Genomic DNA, 20469 nt, shown 5'->3' with positions numbered 1-20469 from the left:
TGTTTAAAGTGTATGATAGTGTAAACATTAGTAGGCTTTTATATGCATTGCAATTGAAAAAAAAGGGTATGTTCTACTTTCTGGTGATTTTTGCTTTTCGGCAGGGGGACTGGAACCTAACCAGCCGTATGGGTGGGGGCTCTACTGTATTAAATTTGGCTAAAAACCCATGAAAATGTGTTTGTTCCTAGACTGGTGGCCTGCACATCCATTGACTGTGCATTTGCAGAACATTATGTTTTTTGTGCAAATAGTAAAAGTAAGTTGATTTAGGGATAAATCACTGCTTCAAGAATCATGAATATGGCAAGAGGTGTGGTATGATGAAAAAGGTTGAGGTCCAAACCATTATACAATTTCTTCATTTTCAAAGCAAAGAGGCAAAACGAATCCATGATGAAATGAAAGTTGTATACGGGGAGGACTGCCCATCATATGAGACTATGAAAAACTTGAAAAGACAGTTCAAGTGTGGGCGAAGCAGGGTGCATAATGACCCAAGAGGAGACCAATCTCAGCTACAGACCCTACCATTGTAGCTAAAGTGGAATAGCTAGTCTTTGAAGATGTGTGACTATACATTTTATAACAAATAAAGTTAACATTAGCCATGGTTCTGTTTTCACTATAATGCATGAATTCCTGCATGTGTCTCAGACAGATCCCAATGAGTTTTGAGATTGTTGACATGTCTTCAAAAGCTCCACAGGAAAGAGTGTTCTGCAAAATTACTGGAGCTTCGTGAAGAGAATGTTGGTATTTCTTATAGCACATGTGAAACAATTTTAACATAAGACTTGTATTCCAGCCAGGTTTGTGTCTTGCATCCATGCTGATCATTACGGAGAGTGGTGTGTTCTCACATGTCAGGATTTTTGTCAATGTGCTGCTGCCCTTTGTTTCTTCTATCATTACTGGTGACAAACTGTAGGTGTATGGCTATGAACCAAAAACAAAGGGCCCAGTTCTCTTCATAGACGACCATCTCCAAGGCCCAAAAAAGCAAGATAAGCTTGATCAAATGTGATGATTATGTTTATCATATTTTTTGATTTGAAGGACATTGTTCATTATGAATTTGCATGGTCAAAGAGCGAATCTGCAATACTACAAAACAGTTTTATGATGATTGCACGATGCTGTTCAAAGAAAATGGGCAAGAAGAGTGGACTTTAGGGAATTGGCACTTGCATCATGACAATGTTTCTGCACACTCAGCACTTTTCATTCGAGAATTTTTGTAAAGCATTTCACGACTGTGGTTGTTGTTGTTATTGGGTTTTTTAGGAGCATTAGCAACTAAGGCCATATTGCTCCGAGGAAATGCAGTGGTCATTCCCTGACCTTTCCGCATCCTCCGTATTTGGTGGGCATGGGCTCAAACACCGGTCTAATCAAGAAGCGTATGCTACGCACTGCTGCTCCTGCCCACCTGGCTACGGAGGCGCACACGACTGTGGTCCCCCATCCATTATACTCACCAGATTTAGCTCCCTATGATTCCACCCCCCCCAAAAAACTTAAGACTTCTTGAAAGGTCACAGAAATTGCAACAAATGAGGAAATAGAATGCAAAACAGGAAATACTGGCAATTCTAAAAGAAGCCTATCATTTCTGGTAGGCCTCTTTTGGAATGCTTCTAGAAGTTGAAGCAGCATTGGAATCTGTGCATACAGTGTGAAGGAGACTATTTCAAAGGAGATGCATCCAATTAGACATAAGCTTCATCATTTCCTTTATAATACAGTAAACCCTCGATTTAACGGATCCCGATTTAATGGATTTTGGATTTAACGGACTGGATAAATAATAATAATACAGTAATGTACACATTAATCTCGACCATATTATTTTTTTTAGGTTATACAAAACTTCAGTGTTATTATTAATTAAAAATTAACAATAATTACCAATTTCCATTATTGTTTTGATATTTATATTTTTATTTTTATAATCAAATTCAGGAAATTGTTTTTTTATTCTTTCTGAAAACGTGTTCAAATAGCTGTTTTCCCAGATTACAGATAAAAGATAAGAGCAGGCAGTGACCTGCAAGCTGAACGTGACTTGGGACAATAAACTGCAGGTCTACTGACTCGCTTTGTTTGGGTCTCAGTCTGCCTCAAACTATCGTGCGGTCAGGTTGCATACAGAGTGTTTCTGTAATTTCTGAATTGTGACTTTATTTATTAAATAATTTTGCAATCCTTACAATTTAAAATGGCATCAAGTGATAGAAGAGTTAAAAGAAAGTGTGTGAACTTAAATGTGGCACAGAAATTAGAGCTAATTGAGAAATTAGAACAAGGCATCTCAGTAACAAGTGTTTGTGAAATTTACGGCGTAAAAAAACAAACTGTTTCTGATATCTGTAAATCAAAGGCCAAATTGCAACATAATTTTATATTGTACAGTACTGTATATTGTATTAAAGCTTTTTTTTTAACACTAAGAACAATAAAAAATGCCCCCCCCCAGGTTACATTCAATTTAACGGACACCCCTTCTCCCCTATTAGTCCATTAAATCGAGGGTTTACTGTAGTTCAGTCCTGAACTTTCTGATTACCACCTCAGGTACCACTAAGCTGTCCATCGGCTTGCCTGCATTGCTCAAAAAACTTTGTATGAGATTCATACAATTACTCCAGATGTTTCTTGTTATCAATTACCTTGAGTACTACCCAGGTGGCATGTTATTCTGCAATTAATGCTACCCAAATGCAGTACCATGCATTTATCACTTTTACACTTCAAATGCTCTTTTCCAGAAAATGTGATTAGTTTATCTAGATCTCATAAAATTAAACCAAGAGCAGTGGACATTAATAACTACTCTTTTCTACCACTTAACCATCCCCTTTATTCACAGTAGTAACTTTCCGCTTCATACCACATCACAATAATTTACAGTACAATTGTTCATGAGGAACTGTATCAAAGACTTTACTTAAATCTAAGTAAACAATGTCAAAATTTAAATTATTCTTTGTATCCAGTTCATTTGTTACAACACTCACTAACCAAATTAGTCAGGTATGATCGTCCCTTAAAAATTCCATGCTGTGATTGTCTCATAGCTCCATTCTTACCCAGAAAACCTTGTACACTGAAAGAGGATCATAATGGGAGCACATGGCTTGCACCATAGGAATAAAGCCTGGCCAGGTGAATTCAGTCAACAGAGTGTGAGTATGTGTACAGTCATATATACCCATTGATATTCCTGCTGTTTCCAAACAGCAATGCCATCTTTCATATAATGCAATGCAACCAGGCCAACTGCATGCAGGAATGATTTGGTGAACACTTTACCCTGAGACATTACCCTCTTCCAGTGGATCCCCTCTTCCTAACTTGAACCCATCCAACATCAGTGGGATGAGAGAGACAGGCTATCAAATGTAATGTATAGGTTTGCTACCCTCTAATGTGGGATGCTATACAGAGAGTATGGTGATTTATATTTCTAGGTGTGTTCAAGCACCTTGTAACAGCAATGTCACATGTACAAGCTGATCTGCAAGTCCATGGTGTCCTCACTCAATAATAGATAGGTAGTTCTATTACCACATCCTTTCGATGTAATGTATTACTTCTTTTAAACATGGACTCCATTTTCTGTGATTCAAATTAATTGAATTAAAGATGATCATCAATAAATTAAAACTAGCTCTGCATTTAGAATTATACAGAATAGAATGTAAATGACGCTGTTATGGTGTAAACAGAAATTTTAATCAATGAGACGAGGTAGTCAACTTTAGGGAATGCAGTATATCACAAGAATATGTTAAAAATAATTCTATGAGCAATCTGGTATTTATATATTTAGGAGAATAAACTGTTTCAGCATACTTTACATTTATATAAAAAAATGTGAAAATGTAATTATATGGACAAAAAATTTCAAAGGTAAATGATCAGTGTGAAAGCCATTCTGAAGACCAAACTTGTACAACATAAGTATTACAATTTGAAAAAAGATGTAATTTTTTTTAAGGAAAGGGTATATTAATTTATAATCTAATATGGCAAACATCAACAAATTTGACCAAATTCCATTATAAGCAGGTAAGGATAAACTGAAATTGCCATTGATTAAGCATCAGTCAAAAAAAAAAAAAAACTTCCACATCACTTGCCCCTGATGTATGAATAACATATCACCCCTATTAGGAAGAACCAACTATTTCATAGCACATTATTCATTACCCTTTTGAGTAGTGGAAAAAAAAAAAAAAAAACAGGAATTTCATGGCATAAGGGTGGCAGAATTTTATGAGGCTATCCAGCCCAGTCACTGTAAGAAACAGCAATGCACAGTGTATATGCACAGTGTTTTACCTTATCGTATAAGCAGTATTGTTTTACCTTATCGTATAAGCAGTATTAGTAGTATTCTTTTACCCTGATTTTATATTTTGCTTTCTATATCTGTAGAAAAAAGTGTTTTACCCTGATTTTATGTTTTGTTTTTTACAGATGTTTCTACATCTGTAAAAAATCAGGGTAAAACAATACTGCTTATACTGTTAGTTACAGCAGGTTCACTGCAAATTTACATATAAGAAAATACATTAAACAAAAAAGATAAAGAATTGCAATGGAAAAATAAGTTTTAAATTATAAATTTAAAAACATAAAATATTATCTATTAGGTCTCGACAATTCACTCACCACTTTTGTGAAGCAGAGTAACAACCTTTGGTAGAATACCAATGTGTGATTTTCCATCAGGATGAGTCATTAATAGATCAACATCCCCACAAGTAGGTCTTCCTCGTCTATAGGATCCACAAGCAACTATTTCAAGCTGAGGATAAGTCGACTGTACCATACCTGTAATCTTAATTTATATAAACTAGATTAAAAAAGAGTTGAATAAACTAATTTTTATTAATTCTAGAAGTGTATATCTTTTTTATTGTTTTATTATTTACCTTTTACTGCTGCTGTATATTATTTATACAGCAATAGTAAAATAATTACTTTACTAAAAACTTTTAATTAGTTAATCCTCTTCTAACTGTAGGTGTAAAAGTATCAAAAAAAGTGTTATTTTATCTACCTTTGATTTAACTCGAGCATGATTTTATTTATTCCATTTATGTTGGATAAAATTTTGATTTTTTTTTGTATGAGGAGCATTAAAAAAGTACCACCCATGAATCTGTTTATTGGAAGTGGCTGTTTTTTTTTTTTTTTATGCTATATTCGTAAATAATGTTGGTTTTATACATGTCTGGGAACATTTCCACATAATTATAACTTTTCATGTTGTTCCGGAAGGTGTTATTTAATCCATGTTAGTGGTGGATTGACAGCTTACATATAGACACATAAAAATCTGTGGAAATAGCAGTGCTGCAGATGTTACAATATTTTCTGTTTTTATTTATTTTTTTATTTTTTGTATACAATTAATTTATGTTATACTTGTAATATCTGATCAATTACTTACAAAAATGTACTTACAGTTCTAATAATTTTGGTGGCCTCTTCCCTTGGCATTTTTTCTAAAAACTCATCATAGTAATTTAGTCCAATTTGTTGCTGTTTAGTCAGTTTTGCATTATTGCGAAGGTCATCTAAGGTGCAAAAACCCTGCAATGCAAACAAAAGCTATAAAAAATATGACCTAATTTCTAACAATAGCTGTTTGTTATTATCAATGTTAACTAAATTTTATTAATAATTTGATAAAATATCCATTTTCAAATATAATTTATATTTGAAAATGGATATTGATGGAATTCAATATTGTCACCACCATTTTGTAAAATAATTCGAACTATTGGGAAGGAGTGATCTGAAATATAGATTAAAATATATACAAACAACAAGAGAAATTCTAATTATGTGTGTACATCTTCAAGTCATAGTTTCATAGTTCATAAAAATAAACTTATTCACAATATGGCAACATATCTTAATTTAATTGATATTAGGAATAAATGTGACAAAAATTAAATAAGAAAATATGAATCAACATGGAAATGTTTACATTCATAAAAAAGAAAAATTGTATACAGAAGGTTCAAATAAAATAGAACATGAATGATACGATTTTTTAAACAATGAATTTTAATTAATGTGTTAAATAATGAGCTATAAATTTAATTGGGTGCGAATAGTCCTTCCGGAAATTTAGGCTTTTGAAGAAATCAGAAATTTTCTCTTGAATAATGGTAATAATGTATAGGCATTTCATAACACTTCTCTCAGAATGTAAAATTATTTTTTAAATTCATCAGAATTAGCAAATTTAGTAAGGGAATCAAGGAAGCTTCTGCCTTCATGTAATTTAACTTCTTCACTTCCTATTTCACATACATATATTTTTCTTGAAATGCAGATGTTGTTTCTTCTTCTGTCATCTTCTTTTAGCCACTCTGTGCCAATTTGACACTCTTCATCTATTAATTCCATCTAAATCAATAAGAACATTATCACTGTTTAATGGCCTTTTTCCACTTGCATAACAGGTTATTATGGTATATCTACAATCTTTTTCAAAGGATATCACAAAAAATTTGTTTAGATAACTAGTTTTACTAGAACAACACATTTCTAGAGAATTAACTGTACTAAGGAACCAATGTCCATGTGACTTATCATTAATAAGGCGAACAAAGGTAAATAAAACCCAAAATTAAGGTATAAAAATATATTACCAACAAGCACATTTATATATAAAAAAAGTTTAAAGGCTTTTAGCCTTTTCTTGCACTGTAGAACTAATACAAACTGAATTCAAAAATAATTTTGACATAATATACTTAGATTTCAACAAAACAAAGAATATATGAATATATATTCTTTACCTCTGAGTCAACACCAAACGATTTCAATTTTAGAGCCTTTGAAATAAATTTAATTTTTCTTCTCATAATAAAAAGTTTATAGGTAAGTCCCAAAATAGTTGTCAAGATGAGGTCCAGAGTTTTAGACAAATAGCATTTACCTTCTTTTGGAAATATTATTTGTATAAAATTACATTAGCAATTTAGGTCAACTTATGGACAATGGTGCAGCTACTAATGTGAGCATAAGCCTCACAGTTGAAAGTTAGCCTCTGTCATTGGAGAGACCAAAGCATCTCCAAGAGAGAAATTAAACATAGAAATATATAGTAATTTTGAAATACATGCATGTAGTAATTCTGTGTTATAATGGAACAATTATTGATAAATGTATGGTGATCATGAAATATAAAATAAAAATATATTTAAAAAATAAATTTATGCCTTTAATTTATAACACTAAGCTGGAAGTGAAAATTGCATGGCTACTTTTTTTTTTTTTTTTTTTTTGGTAGTTGTTGGCACATAGGCTTCTGTGGCCATAATGCACCTCGCAAGGTTTTTGTGAAATATTATGATAATATTTATAATAACATATATACAATAATTAGTGGAAAATTACAAGCTCTAATTGAAATTTAAAATTAGCCAAAGTTTTTCTGCACAATTTGTTATTTTGGAGTGCATCTTCTAAAAGGGTATTTCATGAGAAAGTAAAAGGGGAATTGTAAAAAAAAAGGGCTGATCTTATGATAAAAAAAGTAACAATTAGCTATTGCATATATGAATATGACATTTTATTTTTTATAATACCTATGGTACTGTTGACCCGTCAAGAACAAAATTAACAAAAAAATATTCATACAAAGCCAAATTATGGATAAGTATCATGATAGTTATGCTTTTACACACACACACTATAGTTATGAATGCACTCTATCATGCCTATCTATTTTTAGAGGTTTATAAAATTGCACGTTAACATTTTTCCTCATAGCCACTTTGTTAAGTATGCCAAAAATATGAAAATATTTTATTTTCAAACTGCACACAGTGCTACTACACAGCACAACACCATTACAGCAGTTGGCAGCCACAAAGAGCAGATATTTCTCTCCTTGCTCTATAGAGATAGATTAAAGGATTAGTGGTCTAAAGGATTAGTAGTCTGAATACAGAATTCAATAAACTAACTTCTGATTTTGCTTAATTTTTTTAATATGTTGTAAATTTAATTCTTATTTTTCATAAAACTAATTCTAGTAAGTTACATTCTTTTAGGTTTATTCTAAGTTAAAATTCTTAAGTTCAGTAGTTCATAAATTTGTGGTATCTGCTAATTATTTTAATTTTTTTTTAAATTTAATTAATGTGAACTGACAATTCTTTTCTTATTCCAATCTAAGGATTGGAATAAGAAAAGTACCAATAATCAAGCACCAATAATCAAGCACCAAAAATAATCAAGCACCAATCTCAACAGATTAACTACAGCATACATTGTACTTCCCATATTCAAATTTTGCATTCCTTAAGTTTGTGTAACATCACGTCTCTAATACCTCTACAAAGTCTGCATTTGATGACTTAATTGGTACTACAAATTCATAAAATTTATTTTCTATGCTCCTAGCATTATTGTGTATGCAAGTATACATGCACCTGTTTTTACTTTTAGTTACTCTAACACAGTTCATGTATTTACTTGTTCCATGAGGACCCACAGAAGGGTTAAAATCCCCAACACCATGCTTTTTCAGGTTGCTGCATGTTCTAATAGAAGCGGTGCAAGAATCACTTCCATTGCTGCCTGCATCTGTAGTTAATCTATTAGAAGTTCATTAATCTATTCAGAAGTTCACAGTTTTTTCAACCTAACACTTTCACATCATCACAAATATTCTTGCACCTCTTCCATTTAAGGGTATTCCATTCCTGTAATAACAGTCTTTCTTGTTAACAAGCACAGACTATGCTACAAAAAATTCAACCCCATGATCCCTGCAAAGTAACTCCAGAGCTGAATTGATTGACAAGGCCCTCAACCTGAACTACCTCGATTGTGTGTGGGCAGAATCCAGAAACTTTCGAATTTAATCTTAACTCCCAACTTTTTCTCAACGTTACCTTGTACTTGTTAATGTAAGTATTCTGACCTCCTACTCTTAATATCATTAGTGCTAAACTGTCACCCTTTGTGCCCTTAAGAGATGATTATCTGCTCTATGTCAACTTTTGCCCCTGACAGACTACACTTTTGAAGTCTTTACAATTTCCGACTAACAACATAGGTCTTTATATGTCACCCCCCCAGATAAGTCAAAATTCAATGTCGTTCAAAATGGGTCCAGCAACATGTAAACAGTTGTCTGCTTTTAAAAGACTACTAAAACCAAGTACAGTACAATCAAATATCAATATAATGAAATTGAAGGAATTATAAGAAATATTCAGTACTGTGTGATTATACAAAATATGTCATCTTTAAATTTTACATTTTTATATGCTTATAAATAAAGTGAACACAGAGAATCATTAGGAATTACCTCATCTCTATCTTGTGAGTGCATTGCCAACTGTATTTCCAAACAATCAGCTGCTTATTGTTGGGGAATCTATTCAGTGATGTGAATAGCTATATCCTTATAAAGGAAGTACTGTAACTGCTTTTATTTTCTAATAATTAGTAATAAATAAAGAAATTAATAAATTTGATCCAATGGCCGGTCTGCAAAACTGTTGGACCTGTATCCTTGAAATGTAAGAAGATTGGTTTTTGCCATGATGCCCATCATATCCTCAAAAGACTTCAATTATACTGCATGATGAAAGAGATGGGGTTGCTAAGTTGTTGTTAAATTGTTAAAACACATAGCTGATCCAGATATCTAGGAGATATCTGGATCAGCTATGGGCTGATCCGGATATCTCCTAGATATCCGGAGATACTATTTAAACTTGGCTGATGCTATATAAACTTGCTTTCTGGCATCATTTGCCATTACTTCTACTACTACTACTACTACTACACACACACACACACACACACACACACACACACACACACACACACACACACACACACACACACACACAATCCAAAAAAACTGAATATATTTTTTTAATTGTTAAAGTTAAAATCTGTGGCCTATCAGGGTGGGAATACCTCTTGTTTCACAAAGGGGAATAATACTGCTGGGTTAAGACCATTACATCACTAGGCAAATTAAACCAAGCTAGCTACAAAACAAGAGTGAAGCCTTCCTACTTTTCAACATTAACTATTTTATAATTGTGAAATTCATGGAAATGTTGTCATATTATTTCAAATAAGCATTTTATGCAATCTAAATATTAATTTTTTTGGTACATCTTTACTGTCAATTGTGTGCAAAGTGCACCATAGGCACTCTGCATATCATACTGCAACTTCATTATCACCCAAATATTAATTCTTAGTGCGGGAATATTCTTAAAAGAGACAATGTTCTCAAACACATTACCTGTTGTACCCAAATACTGGCTGTTACAGGTCCAGCTCCCCAGATATTTGCAAAAAGATTAATAGCATTTATTCGGCTTCCTGAACATACTTCTTCAATTTTTCTCAGGTGACCACTCTGAACTATTTCTGCAATTTTATCTGCTAACCTATCTCCAATCCCTGGAATTGATTTAGCTTCCTTCAATGAATTAAAAAGGGAGGGGAGGAAAAAAAAGCAATTTAAGTAACAGGAATACAGATTTTATATCTACACAGAATAAATTTCTATTAGGGAAAATTAAAATTATTACAGCTGAACCTATATTTAATTACATTCTATATCTACTGATGATATATTAAGGAGTCCTTATGTGCTATGATGTAATGACTAGATCGTAGATATAGCTTAGCTTAATTTTCAGCACTCACCTGATAGTAATCTGCTTAGCTTGTTGAAAGATTCACCACGTACATAGTAAAAATTTCATAACTACTATGTACGTGGTGAATCTTTCAACAAGCTAAGCAGATTACTATGAGGAGAGTGCTAAAAATTAAGCTAAGCTATATCTAATTCTATATCTACTTAAAATGAAATTCTAATGTGGGAAATTTAGCATTACTATTGCACTGAACATAGGATTTTTTTTTTTTTTTTTTTTTAACTACCTTAATGAACAGAATATAGTTAATTAGAAAATTTGTTTATTCTCTCTTTCTTTCCCTCTCTTGGCCATGATGGTATTAATATTGATGGTTATATTGGTGTCATTTTGATCCAGCCCTCCTTTGCTTTGACTTTGCTTGAAACCATTGTGATTAGCATTAGTTATATAGTTCAACCCATAGGCTTTTGTTGTGCCACTCAAAAATATAAAAAATAACAATAAGAAGAAATAATAAAAAAATAAACAATAAGATATAACAAGAAAAAATAAAAAAATATAACAAGAAAAAATTAAATATTAAAAATAAAAAAGAAAATAAACTACCCCAGCTTCTCCACTCACATATGTAACTATCCAGCTAGCCTCTGAATTTACCCAAGCATTAGCCTCGACTACCCACAGAGGTAAATCATAACAATTCACATGCTAAAAGGAAATTTCCTACAATTTAGTCTAAATCTCTGTCCCCTATAATTTTAATTTATGCTCCTAGTTCTGAATTATTTATAACAGTGAACATTTCACCTTTATTCATTTTACTATCTCCTCTAAGGTGCTTCTTTGCCAAGCTTGTTAGCCCACATATGCAAAATATTTTCTCATAAGGTTGCCCTTTGGCAAATCTCACCAGGCTTTTTGCTCATCTTTTGACTCTTTTAAGAAGCTGTTGTTGTTATTTGGTTTTTAGGAGCATTAGCAACTAAGGCCATATTGCTCCGGGAATATGCAGTGGTCATTCCCTGACCTTTCCGCATCCTCCGTATTTGGTGGTCATGGGCTCAAACCCCGGTCTAATCAAGAAGCGTGTGCTACACGCTGCTGCTGCTCCTGCCCACCTGGCTACGGAGGTGCCCTTTTAATAAGCTTGATGTCTTTCTGTAGGTGCAGTCTCCATACTTAGCCACAGAATTCCAAGCGTGGTCTTACATTTGCTTACACACCCTATCTCTACAAGAAAATGTTCAATAAATCATTGACAGGGCACCATAAGCATTCCTCGCTGCCTGTCTATGGTGTTTTTGAGAGATTCAAATAAACAATAAAAAGCTATCTGTATCATAACTCCCAAATTCCTTTCTTCCTCTACTGTGATTAATTCAATCCTAGCAAATGTATAAGTTACATTTGTGGTTGTTATTCTCCAAATGGGAGAACCTCTAACCTTGCATTTTACTGCATTAAAGCATAACTGTCACTTTTTCTGACTATCCTTGAAGCCTATCCAAGTCATCCTGAAGGATGCTGCATGGCAATGATCAATAACCACTCTCCCAATCTTCCCATCAATCTTCAAATTTTAATACCATACCTCTTCTGTTGGTCTTTGAAAATCAGAAACAAGTGTGGTTGGTCCCAGAACTGATCCTTGGGGAGACCCCCACTTTTAATATTATACCAATCTGGAAATTAATCACAGCCCACTACCTCTTGGCATGCAGCCACCATAAGACCCATTTCAGAATCTTAACGACATTCCCAACATCTTCCAGCTATACAGTATCCTCTCATGAGGAACTAAATAAAATACTTTACTAAAATTGAAATAAACAATATAAAAATTATTTTTTCCACAGTTGATGAGTAACTGCATCAAAATAGCTAATCTGGTTGGTTAAATATGATTTTCTCTTAAAACCATGATGTGCTTAGCCTTCAGAATTCTTTTGTAACTAAATGTTCCGTGTTGCACTCTTTATCACCACCTCCACGATTTTCCCTACTACTGAAGTCAGACTGACTAGTCTGTAGTTATTCAATTCACTCTTAGAACTGTCTATTGGTGATACAATGGCACTTCTCCACTCCAAAGCAATCTTTCTGATGCCTTAATGGCTCAATGCACTCTAGCAGCCCCTCTCTCAAAATTACTTGATAAGGTAAAGGTAAAGTGCAGCCATTATCAACCCACTGCAGGATGGAAGCCTCCTCAACAATTCATGCTGAGGGAAAATGGGCCATAATCTGCCACGCTGGTCCAATGCGGGTTGGCAGATCGACCGTATTCAGCAGTCAGGGGCTTGAACCCCGTTCTACTCAAAGAGCTTGTGCTATTGCACTTCCACTCCTGATCACTCGGCTACGGAGGCCATCTTGATACATGCCATCATATTCAGGAGCCTTTTTTTAAGCTCAAAATTTTTCTAATAAATAATCTGAAATTTCAACATAGCCAATTTCTTGCTTCTCAACTTCAAGCACAGTTTCTTCTCACCACAAATGTTGATACAAAGTATCTGATTGATTCAGCTGCAATAATAAGCTTGGTTACTTAAGACTTTTCTGCACCCAGTACACAAAAGTCTGATTTGATTCATTCTTTTCTTCTCTGTATTCACATATATGAAAAACTCCTTATCTTTTGCTCCTCTTAGCCAGTGATTTCTGATATTCAGCCTTTGCCAACCTAATTTCTGTGGTATTAGATCTTATAGAAAGCTCCAAGTCCTGATGGTATTTCTCCACTTGTTCTCAAAACTTGTGCTCCTGAACTTAACTCTTGTTCTGTGTCCCCTTTTTTTCATAAGACCATTTCCAAAGGTGTTTTCTCAAAGGTGTATTCCAAAGGTGTTTTCCCTTCTGCTTGGAAATTTGCTCATATCCAGCCAGTTTCTAAAAAGGGTGGCAAATCCCTCCCATCCAATTATTGTCCCATTGCACTTACTTCTACTCTTTCTAAAGTAATGGAAGAATCAATTAACCACCAACTCTAAAACTATTTACAAGCCTTCTGTCTGATCAACGGTTGCAAGTATGGATTTCGTCAATGTTGATCCACTGGTGATATTCTGCTGGCTTATGTTACCCATCTATGGATATAGTGGCATAGTGTTTTGTGGAAAGCGCCACCGATGGTTTCCCACATCTGCACCATGGTACTTTGTGAAAATTACAGAATCTCTGTAAAAGCCAGAAAAAGTGTGGTGTCTGGTTTGTGACAGAGTAGTGCTATGTTCTGTTGTTCTGTCTCTGGCTGCTTAGCCACAGGCCCCCCCCTAAGGGAACCCCACGTTGCCTGCCAGCACCACCACTGGGAGGTGAGCCAGGCTGCCCATTATACTCTGGTCCGCCTCCGCCAGGGTTTCCTGAGCTTCCTGAAGGAGACCAAATAAAAAAAAAAAAAAAAAAAAAATATATATATATATATATATAAAAATAAAAATAAATAAATAATAAAAAATAAAAATAAATAAATAATAAAAAATAAAAATAAATAAATAATAAAAAATAAAAATAAATAAAGTAATAGATTAAAAAAAAAGAAAAAAAAAAGAGGATTGAAGGGGGAATGAATTTGGGTGGGTTGACAGGGTAGAATAAATCCGCCCTGGTTTAGGCGAAGTATAGGAGAGGGTGTAGGTTTAAAAGTCACAGGGGACAGGCACCCCTGTGTAATTGCCAATGGCATAGTGCTTGTAGATCCCGCACTGTGGTCAGTGCCAGCAATCTCGCACATAGATTGGTGCCAGCAGTATAGCCTACCCATTTCAGGTTTGCAATGACTTTTAAATCCCACACTCTGAGGAGTGCCAGCATCCCATATTCAGGAAAGGTCCCCCTTTCCTGAAATTAAAATCTGTGTTTTTACCTTTAACAACTATCCTTTACCTTTAAACTCTTTCTTCACCTTCCAACTGATAAGTGCACAATTATTACTTTCTGCTAATGGTTTCTGTAATGTCAGATCCTACCAAGTCATTTCCTTTGTGGGTAATAATCAGGTCCAGAATAGTTTTACCCTTAGTATTTTCTCTAACATGTTGATACAAATAATAATTTCCTAGTTTATTTAAAACATTTTGTCCCTCCACCATGGTGAGTTGCCTACCACTTCTCCAAGTCAGTATGCTAGAGGCTATTGTCATACTCTTCACAAACTTCTGATATGCATCATACTCCCCCACTCTCATTTTGCCTTTGCATCCAACTACTTCACACCATGCAGATTCAGTGCTGGCATACATAAGTTCTTAATCTGGGAAGTTTTTGTCACACTCAGGCTGCTTTTGATAAAAGAATGTTCCCTTTCCCCAAACCACTTCTATCATGCCAGCCCTTCACAAATATATTATGCTTATTACAGTGAACTTCATCATCTCTTATTTCTGGGTGACACCACATTTAAATTAGCCCAATTATGCTAGCATTAGTTGTCTTAACCAGCAGTTCAAATTCACTCATTTTATTGACAATATTCCAAAATGTCTGCCCCTCGACAGTTATCTTAAGAAAGCTGTAATGAATAAGATTAGTATTAGTTTCAGTGCTGGCAAATGATGCAAGAAAGCAAGCTTATAAAGCATCAACCAAAAAAGAAAAGAGAGTAAAAAAAAAGAAAAGAAAAAAAAACACCCTTCCCATATCACCTGTCCATCTCCTCCAATAAATTGTCTAGTTCTTCCCTGAATTTATTAAAATTAACCACCTTTACAACAACAGAGGGAAGTTTGTGCCAACAAACAACCACTGCCAGCTGGGTGAAGGCAAACTTCGATATATCTATACTGCAACCATCCTTCCTCAATTTAAATTTATGCTCCCCCCCCCATGTGTAATCTGAGCAAGAGGAAGAAAGCCATAAGTTCCGAACTTCCTCAATCCATTCAAAGCTTTAAACACCTCAATCACATCTCCTCACATGCGTTTAGTCTCCAGATGCTGAAATTTGAAGAACTGAAGCCTTCTAGGTAAGCCGACCCTTTTGTCCCTCAATCAATCTTTGCACTTCTCTGCTCTCTGCACCCGTTTCAGCAGATTTACATCCTTCCTAAAATGAGGCTTCAAGACCTGTGTGCAGTACAAGATGTGGCCTAAACATTACCTTGTACAAATGGGATAATCACATCCTTATCCCTGCTAGCAAAATTCCTGTATCTCATTGACAAAAACCCATGAGCTGTCATGGCAGCCTATATGCACTGCTCAGAGAACTTCACATTGACTGCCCAATTATTCCTAGGTCTTTTTTCATTTTCCACTACCCTGAGCATAGTAGCACACAGTTTGTATGTTAATAGTTGTAGGATAGATGTACGAAAGTTTGCCTTTAGCCAGCAGGTGGTTGATTGCTGGAATAAACTTCCATCTGTTGTTGTAGAAGTTGATAGCTTAAATAGATTCAAGGCAGAACTAGACAGACATTTGAAGTGAGTGGATGGGTGAAATAAGGTTTTTTTTTTTTTTTTTTTTGGCTGATGCTATATAAGCTTGCTTTCTTGCATCATGTGCCTTTGCTAATGCTAAAAGAAAATGCTAAAAAGAAAAAATACTAATCTGGGATTACTGTTACGCATATGCAGTACCTTGCATATGTCAATGTTAAAACTTCAGCTGCTATATCTCAGCCCATCTGCCTAATTTTTCTATATCTTGTCGCAGTAGCTTATCCTGATTATTGTCATTAACTACCTTGCCATCATCTGCAAACTTAGACATTAAGCCTGCTATACCTTCATCAATATCATTAATAAATATAGAAAACAACAATAGGCTCAGCTGAACCCTGGGAGATTCTCCTAATAACATTAGTCCACGAAGAGCAGTGTCCATTATTAACCATTCCCATTCTTCTTCCACTCAACCATCCCTTTATCCATAGCAGTAACTTTCCCTTAATGCCACACTGCTCCAATTTGTATAGCAGTCTTTTATATACAACACTATCAGAAGCTTTCCTGAAATCCAAGCATATAATATCAAAATTACTTTTTGCATCCAGTTCCTTTGTGACCACGTCACAGCATCCAATAAAATTTGTCAGACAAGACTTTCCCTTAACAAACCCATGCTGTGTCTGAACTAAACTATAACTGCAGTCTTTTTTAGATGATCCTGTATTGCTTCTTTAACCAGTAACTCCATTATTTTCCCTGGAACAGAAGTTAAACTAACAGGTCTGTATTTATACTTCCACTTTCCTTTCCTTAGTCCTTCTAGGTTGGCATCTTGCACAACGCACACTTCAGCTTAACAATATGGCATAAAAATTTTTTTATATATTATTATATTTTAACTAACACTCTATGTTAGCAGCTTAGCACTTTAAGGTGCTGGTCCATATCCTGCTTTCACTTAATATACATCCACTAACCCACAGTAACTATTATCACAAACTATTTTCATTTACACACACACACAGTTTTTATTTTCAGCATGTTTTTTTTTTGAAAATAGTGTAAAATAAAACATTTTTAAATATTCAAATTTAATTTATCATTAAAAAATATAAAATTGCATTTAAAAAATATTGCCATTCATTAGTAAAAAAGGTTAAATACTGATATAAATATCAATAAGTGGAATTTAAAAAAAAATCCAGAAATAAAAAGAAAGTTAGTCACCTGTCATGCATAGCACTGTCATGTTTTTTTTTTATAATGGGGGGTCATCACTGAAATAATCAGTATCACAGAAAATATACAGTATACAACAATGCTAACTGTATAAGTGTTCTCAATGAAAACTGCCTAACAAGGAAAATAAATTATATGATACTTTATGAAAGAATCTCACTATAGCGGAGAGAAATTCTATAGGTGGTTGAAAATAAATTATATGATACTTTATGAAAGAATCTCACTATTGTGGAGAGAAATTCTATAGGTGGTTGAAGGTTATTCATTAGCTTTCCTCTTCTCTCTCATTCCATATACCTTTCACTCACAGTAACTTGTGGTACTGAATGCTTATGTAAGCAGTGCATTTCTTAAACCAACAATTTGTTGATGAGAAGGGGTGGAATTATAGTGTGAATGTGTTGTAAAATAGCTAATGAATGACCTTGACCTGTCTATATAAATTCCCTCTAATACAGTTAATAAATATTACATTAAGAAAAACTCTACCTCCCAGTTTGTCACTTCTTTTGGATAATTCTTGAGAGCAATAATTGCTTTCGTATAACCATAAGCTCGCCAGTGGTCTTGAGTATTCTTGTAAGTTTCAGCTAGCATCTGAAAAAATAAATAAAAAATGTACATCAAATTTCATTAATTCCTTTCATAAATAATAGTAAAACTCCCTTTGCGTATAAAAAAAAAACAAAAAACAGGGCCGAACAAAACCTACGTTGACAACTTTAATCAAATATTATTACAATATCTAACTAATTAACTTTGTTAGCAGCTTAATGGCATGAAATCACTAAACAGTATGAAGAGCCACTTCAAGTATCACACAGGCCAAGGGTCTCTTGCATTTGTTGCCTGATAGCAGTGCAGTGCAGACTACAACAGTGCATGTCACGTGGCCCCAGAAAACTCACTCTACAATTTGGCTTCATGACACAAAGTCGACTATTGTGTCCAAAAATTCAAAACACAATTCAACACTGAACGATCCAGCAGGAGGATTGCACAAGTGATATAAGAAATTAATGAAACAGTATGTCGGGGAAATCATTCTGGTCATGGAAGCAGCAGACCAAAAACATCAGAGGCTACTGTAGGGTAAATTCAAGTGAAACTCACTGTTAGTCCAAAGAAATTGACAAGACATCACACCAGTAATCAATTATATATGACTATTGAGGGATTTTAAGTAAACAACATGAATGTATATAAAGCATGTTGCAGCTACTGAACTTCCTTAGCAACATGTCAGTTTGCACAAAGGAGGTGAATAACTTCCTGGAAAAAGCTGTGTTCAGTGATGAGACTATTCCACTTGAGTGGTAACGTGAACAAACAAAATGTCAGAATTCGAAGGGAGGCAATGTAAACAGCAAAGGTTACAGTCTTTCGTGATATGCCCATTATGGACTTTTTTTTTGTTCACGGTAAGCACAGTGTCCGGTGAGTGTACCTGGACATGCTACAGCATTACATGATCCACAGTTATAAGAACAAAATTACAAGGATTGCTGCAATTTTTCAACAAGCAAGCACGTTGCTACATCGCTATAGAGAAATGTATACATGGTAAATGAATTCCATGGTCCCACTGTCCCCAGATCTGACACTTAGATTTTACTCTCTAGGGATTTGTGAAAGATCAAGTATACATCCCTGTGATGCTTAGCATCACAGAGATGATACTTGAAGAAAATAACAAATATAGAAAAATATAACATAGAAAAGTGCTATTTTCTCAAACTATTTCTTCTTTACTAAAATGCTTGGCCCACTGTCACTTCTTTACTAAAATGCTGTATTGGGCCAATGCGGCCTAGTAACAAGAGGTTATGGTATACGTATAATGAAAATTACATTTTCAATTCGAAGTTTTTCTTATGCACTACCACTTGGCTACTTTTTAGCTTTAAATACATTTATTTACAATTCAACACAAGGTTGCTAATTGAGGCTAACTGGAGCTAGTTACAAATTTGAGCTATTTGGCTCCATCATCAGATGGAGCCAATAGCTCCAAAACTGGTAACAATATCAAGTTTAGTTTTACAGGAATTTGCATTCTTGGTGATGTTATTTGAATAAAAACAATATTAGCAACTTTATATCAATTTGTGGATAATGCAGTCATTTCTAACATAAATGAAAGCCCAAATAAATAGAGAAAAATGCAACAAAGAGTAGTGTTATTTTTGAAATTTTTTCAATCTTCCTTTTCTTCAGTGTGCCATCTCTTTGCAGAGGTTGGCTGTCATCTTCGCAACATCTTATATTTGTCATTCCTCATCACACATCCTAAATATTTTAGTTTCCTCTCCTTAATGGTGTTAGTTATTTCTGTTTTTTTCTTCATCTGTCTGATGATCTCATCATTCTTTATCTTATCTGTCCATGACACTTAACATTAATCTGAAACACCACATCTCAAAAGCATTTAACTTACTCTGGGCCTTCTTTGTCAGTGTCCAGGCCTCAGCTCCATAAAGGAGGACAGAAAAGACAAACCATCTCAATATTCTTGTTCTTAAAGGAAGTGTAAGATCACTGTGGCATAAAAGATTCTTCATTTTAAGGAATGCTGCATATGGTTGTTCAATTCTTGAGTGTACTTCAATAGAATGGTCCTAGTCCTCGCTCAGCATACATCCAACTTAGCGAAATTGAGAGGGTTATAACTTTTAACCCTCTCAATTTCTTCATTATTGATTGTATTTTTTGTTCACACTTCTTTCTAACTGATCACCATAAGTTTTGTTTTCTTAATTTTTAACCTCAGACCAAAATTTTCACTTATTCTACTAACTCTATCCATTAATGCTTGTAAATCCTTCTCAGAGCTGGCCAGCAATATAGTATCATCTGCATATCTGATCATATTTATTGTATTGGCATTAATCTTTATCCCTTCTGTACATCCCTCTGAAGCTTCTTTAAAACTTTCTTCAACATACACGTTGAACAATATAGGTGGTAGAATACAACCTTGATGAACTCCTCTTTTAATTTCTATTTCTTCTGATTTATCTCCTTCTATGAATACCTTTGCTGATTGTCCTCAATACAAATTTACCATTATTCTGATGTCTCTGCTATCAATTTAATCTTCTCTAAGATTTGGAACAGTTTGTCATGTCTTAGCCGATCGGAGGCTTTCTCATAATCCA

The 20469-nt window shown here is 34.2% G+C and overlaps 1 protein-coding gene across 1 annotated transcript in view; it reads right to left on the bottom strand.

Annotated features, from left to right (window-relative positions):
• Positions 1-20469, bottom strand: part of LOC150078378 (DNA polymerase lambda-like) — a 66702-nt gene that overhangs the window by 36068 nt on the left and 10165 nt on the right. Inside the window, exons 3-6 of the mRNA XM_090384549.1 lie at positions 17801-17908; positions 10310-10489; positions 5479-5607; positions 4681-4849 (exon numbers count right to left, since the gene is read on the bottom strand). Coding sequence (XP_090240675.1) covers positions 4681-4849; positions 5479-5607; positions 10310-10489; positions 17801-17908 — 586 coding nt within the window. The remainder of the gene's footprint in view (positions 1-4680; positions 4850-5478; positions 5608-10309; positions 10490-17800; positions 17909-20469) is intronic.

Source organism: Mastigoproctus giganteus, chromosome 11 (genome assembly GCF_048544385.1).
Source record: "Mastigoproctus giganteus isolate SK-2022 chromosome 11, ASM4854438v1, whole genome shotgun sequence".
NCBI classification, from domain to species: Eukaryota; Metazoa; Arthropoda; class Arachnida; order Uropygi; family Thelyphonidae; genus Mastigoproctus; species Mastigoproctus giganteus.
The sequence above is the reverse complement of the archived record's forward strand: the minus strand, read 5'-3'. Positions and strand labels throughout refer to the sequence as shown.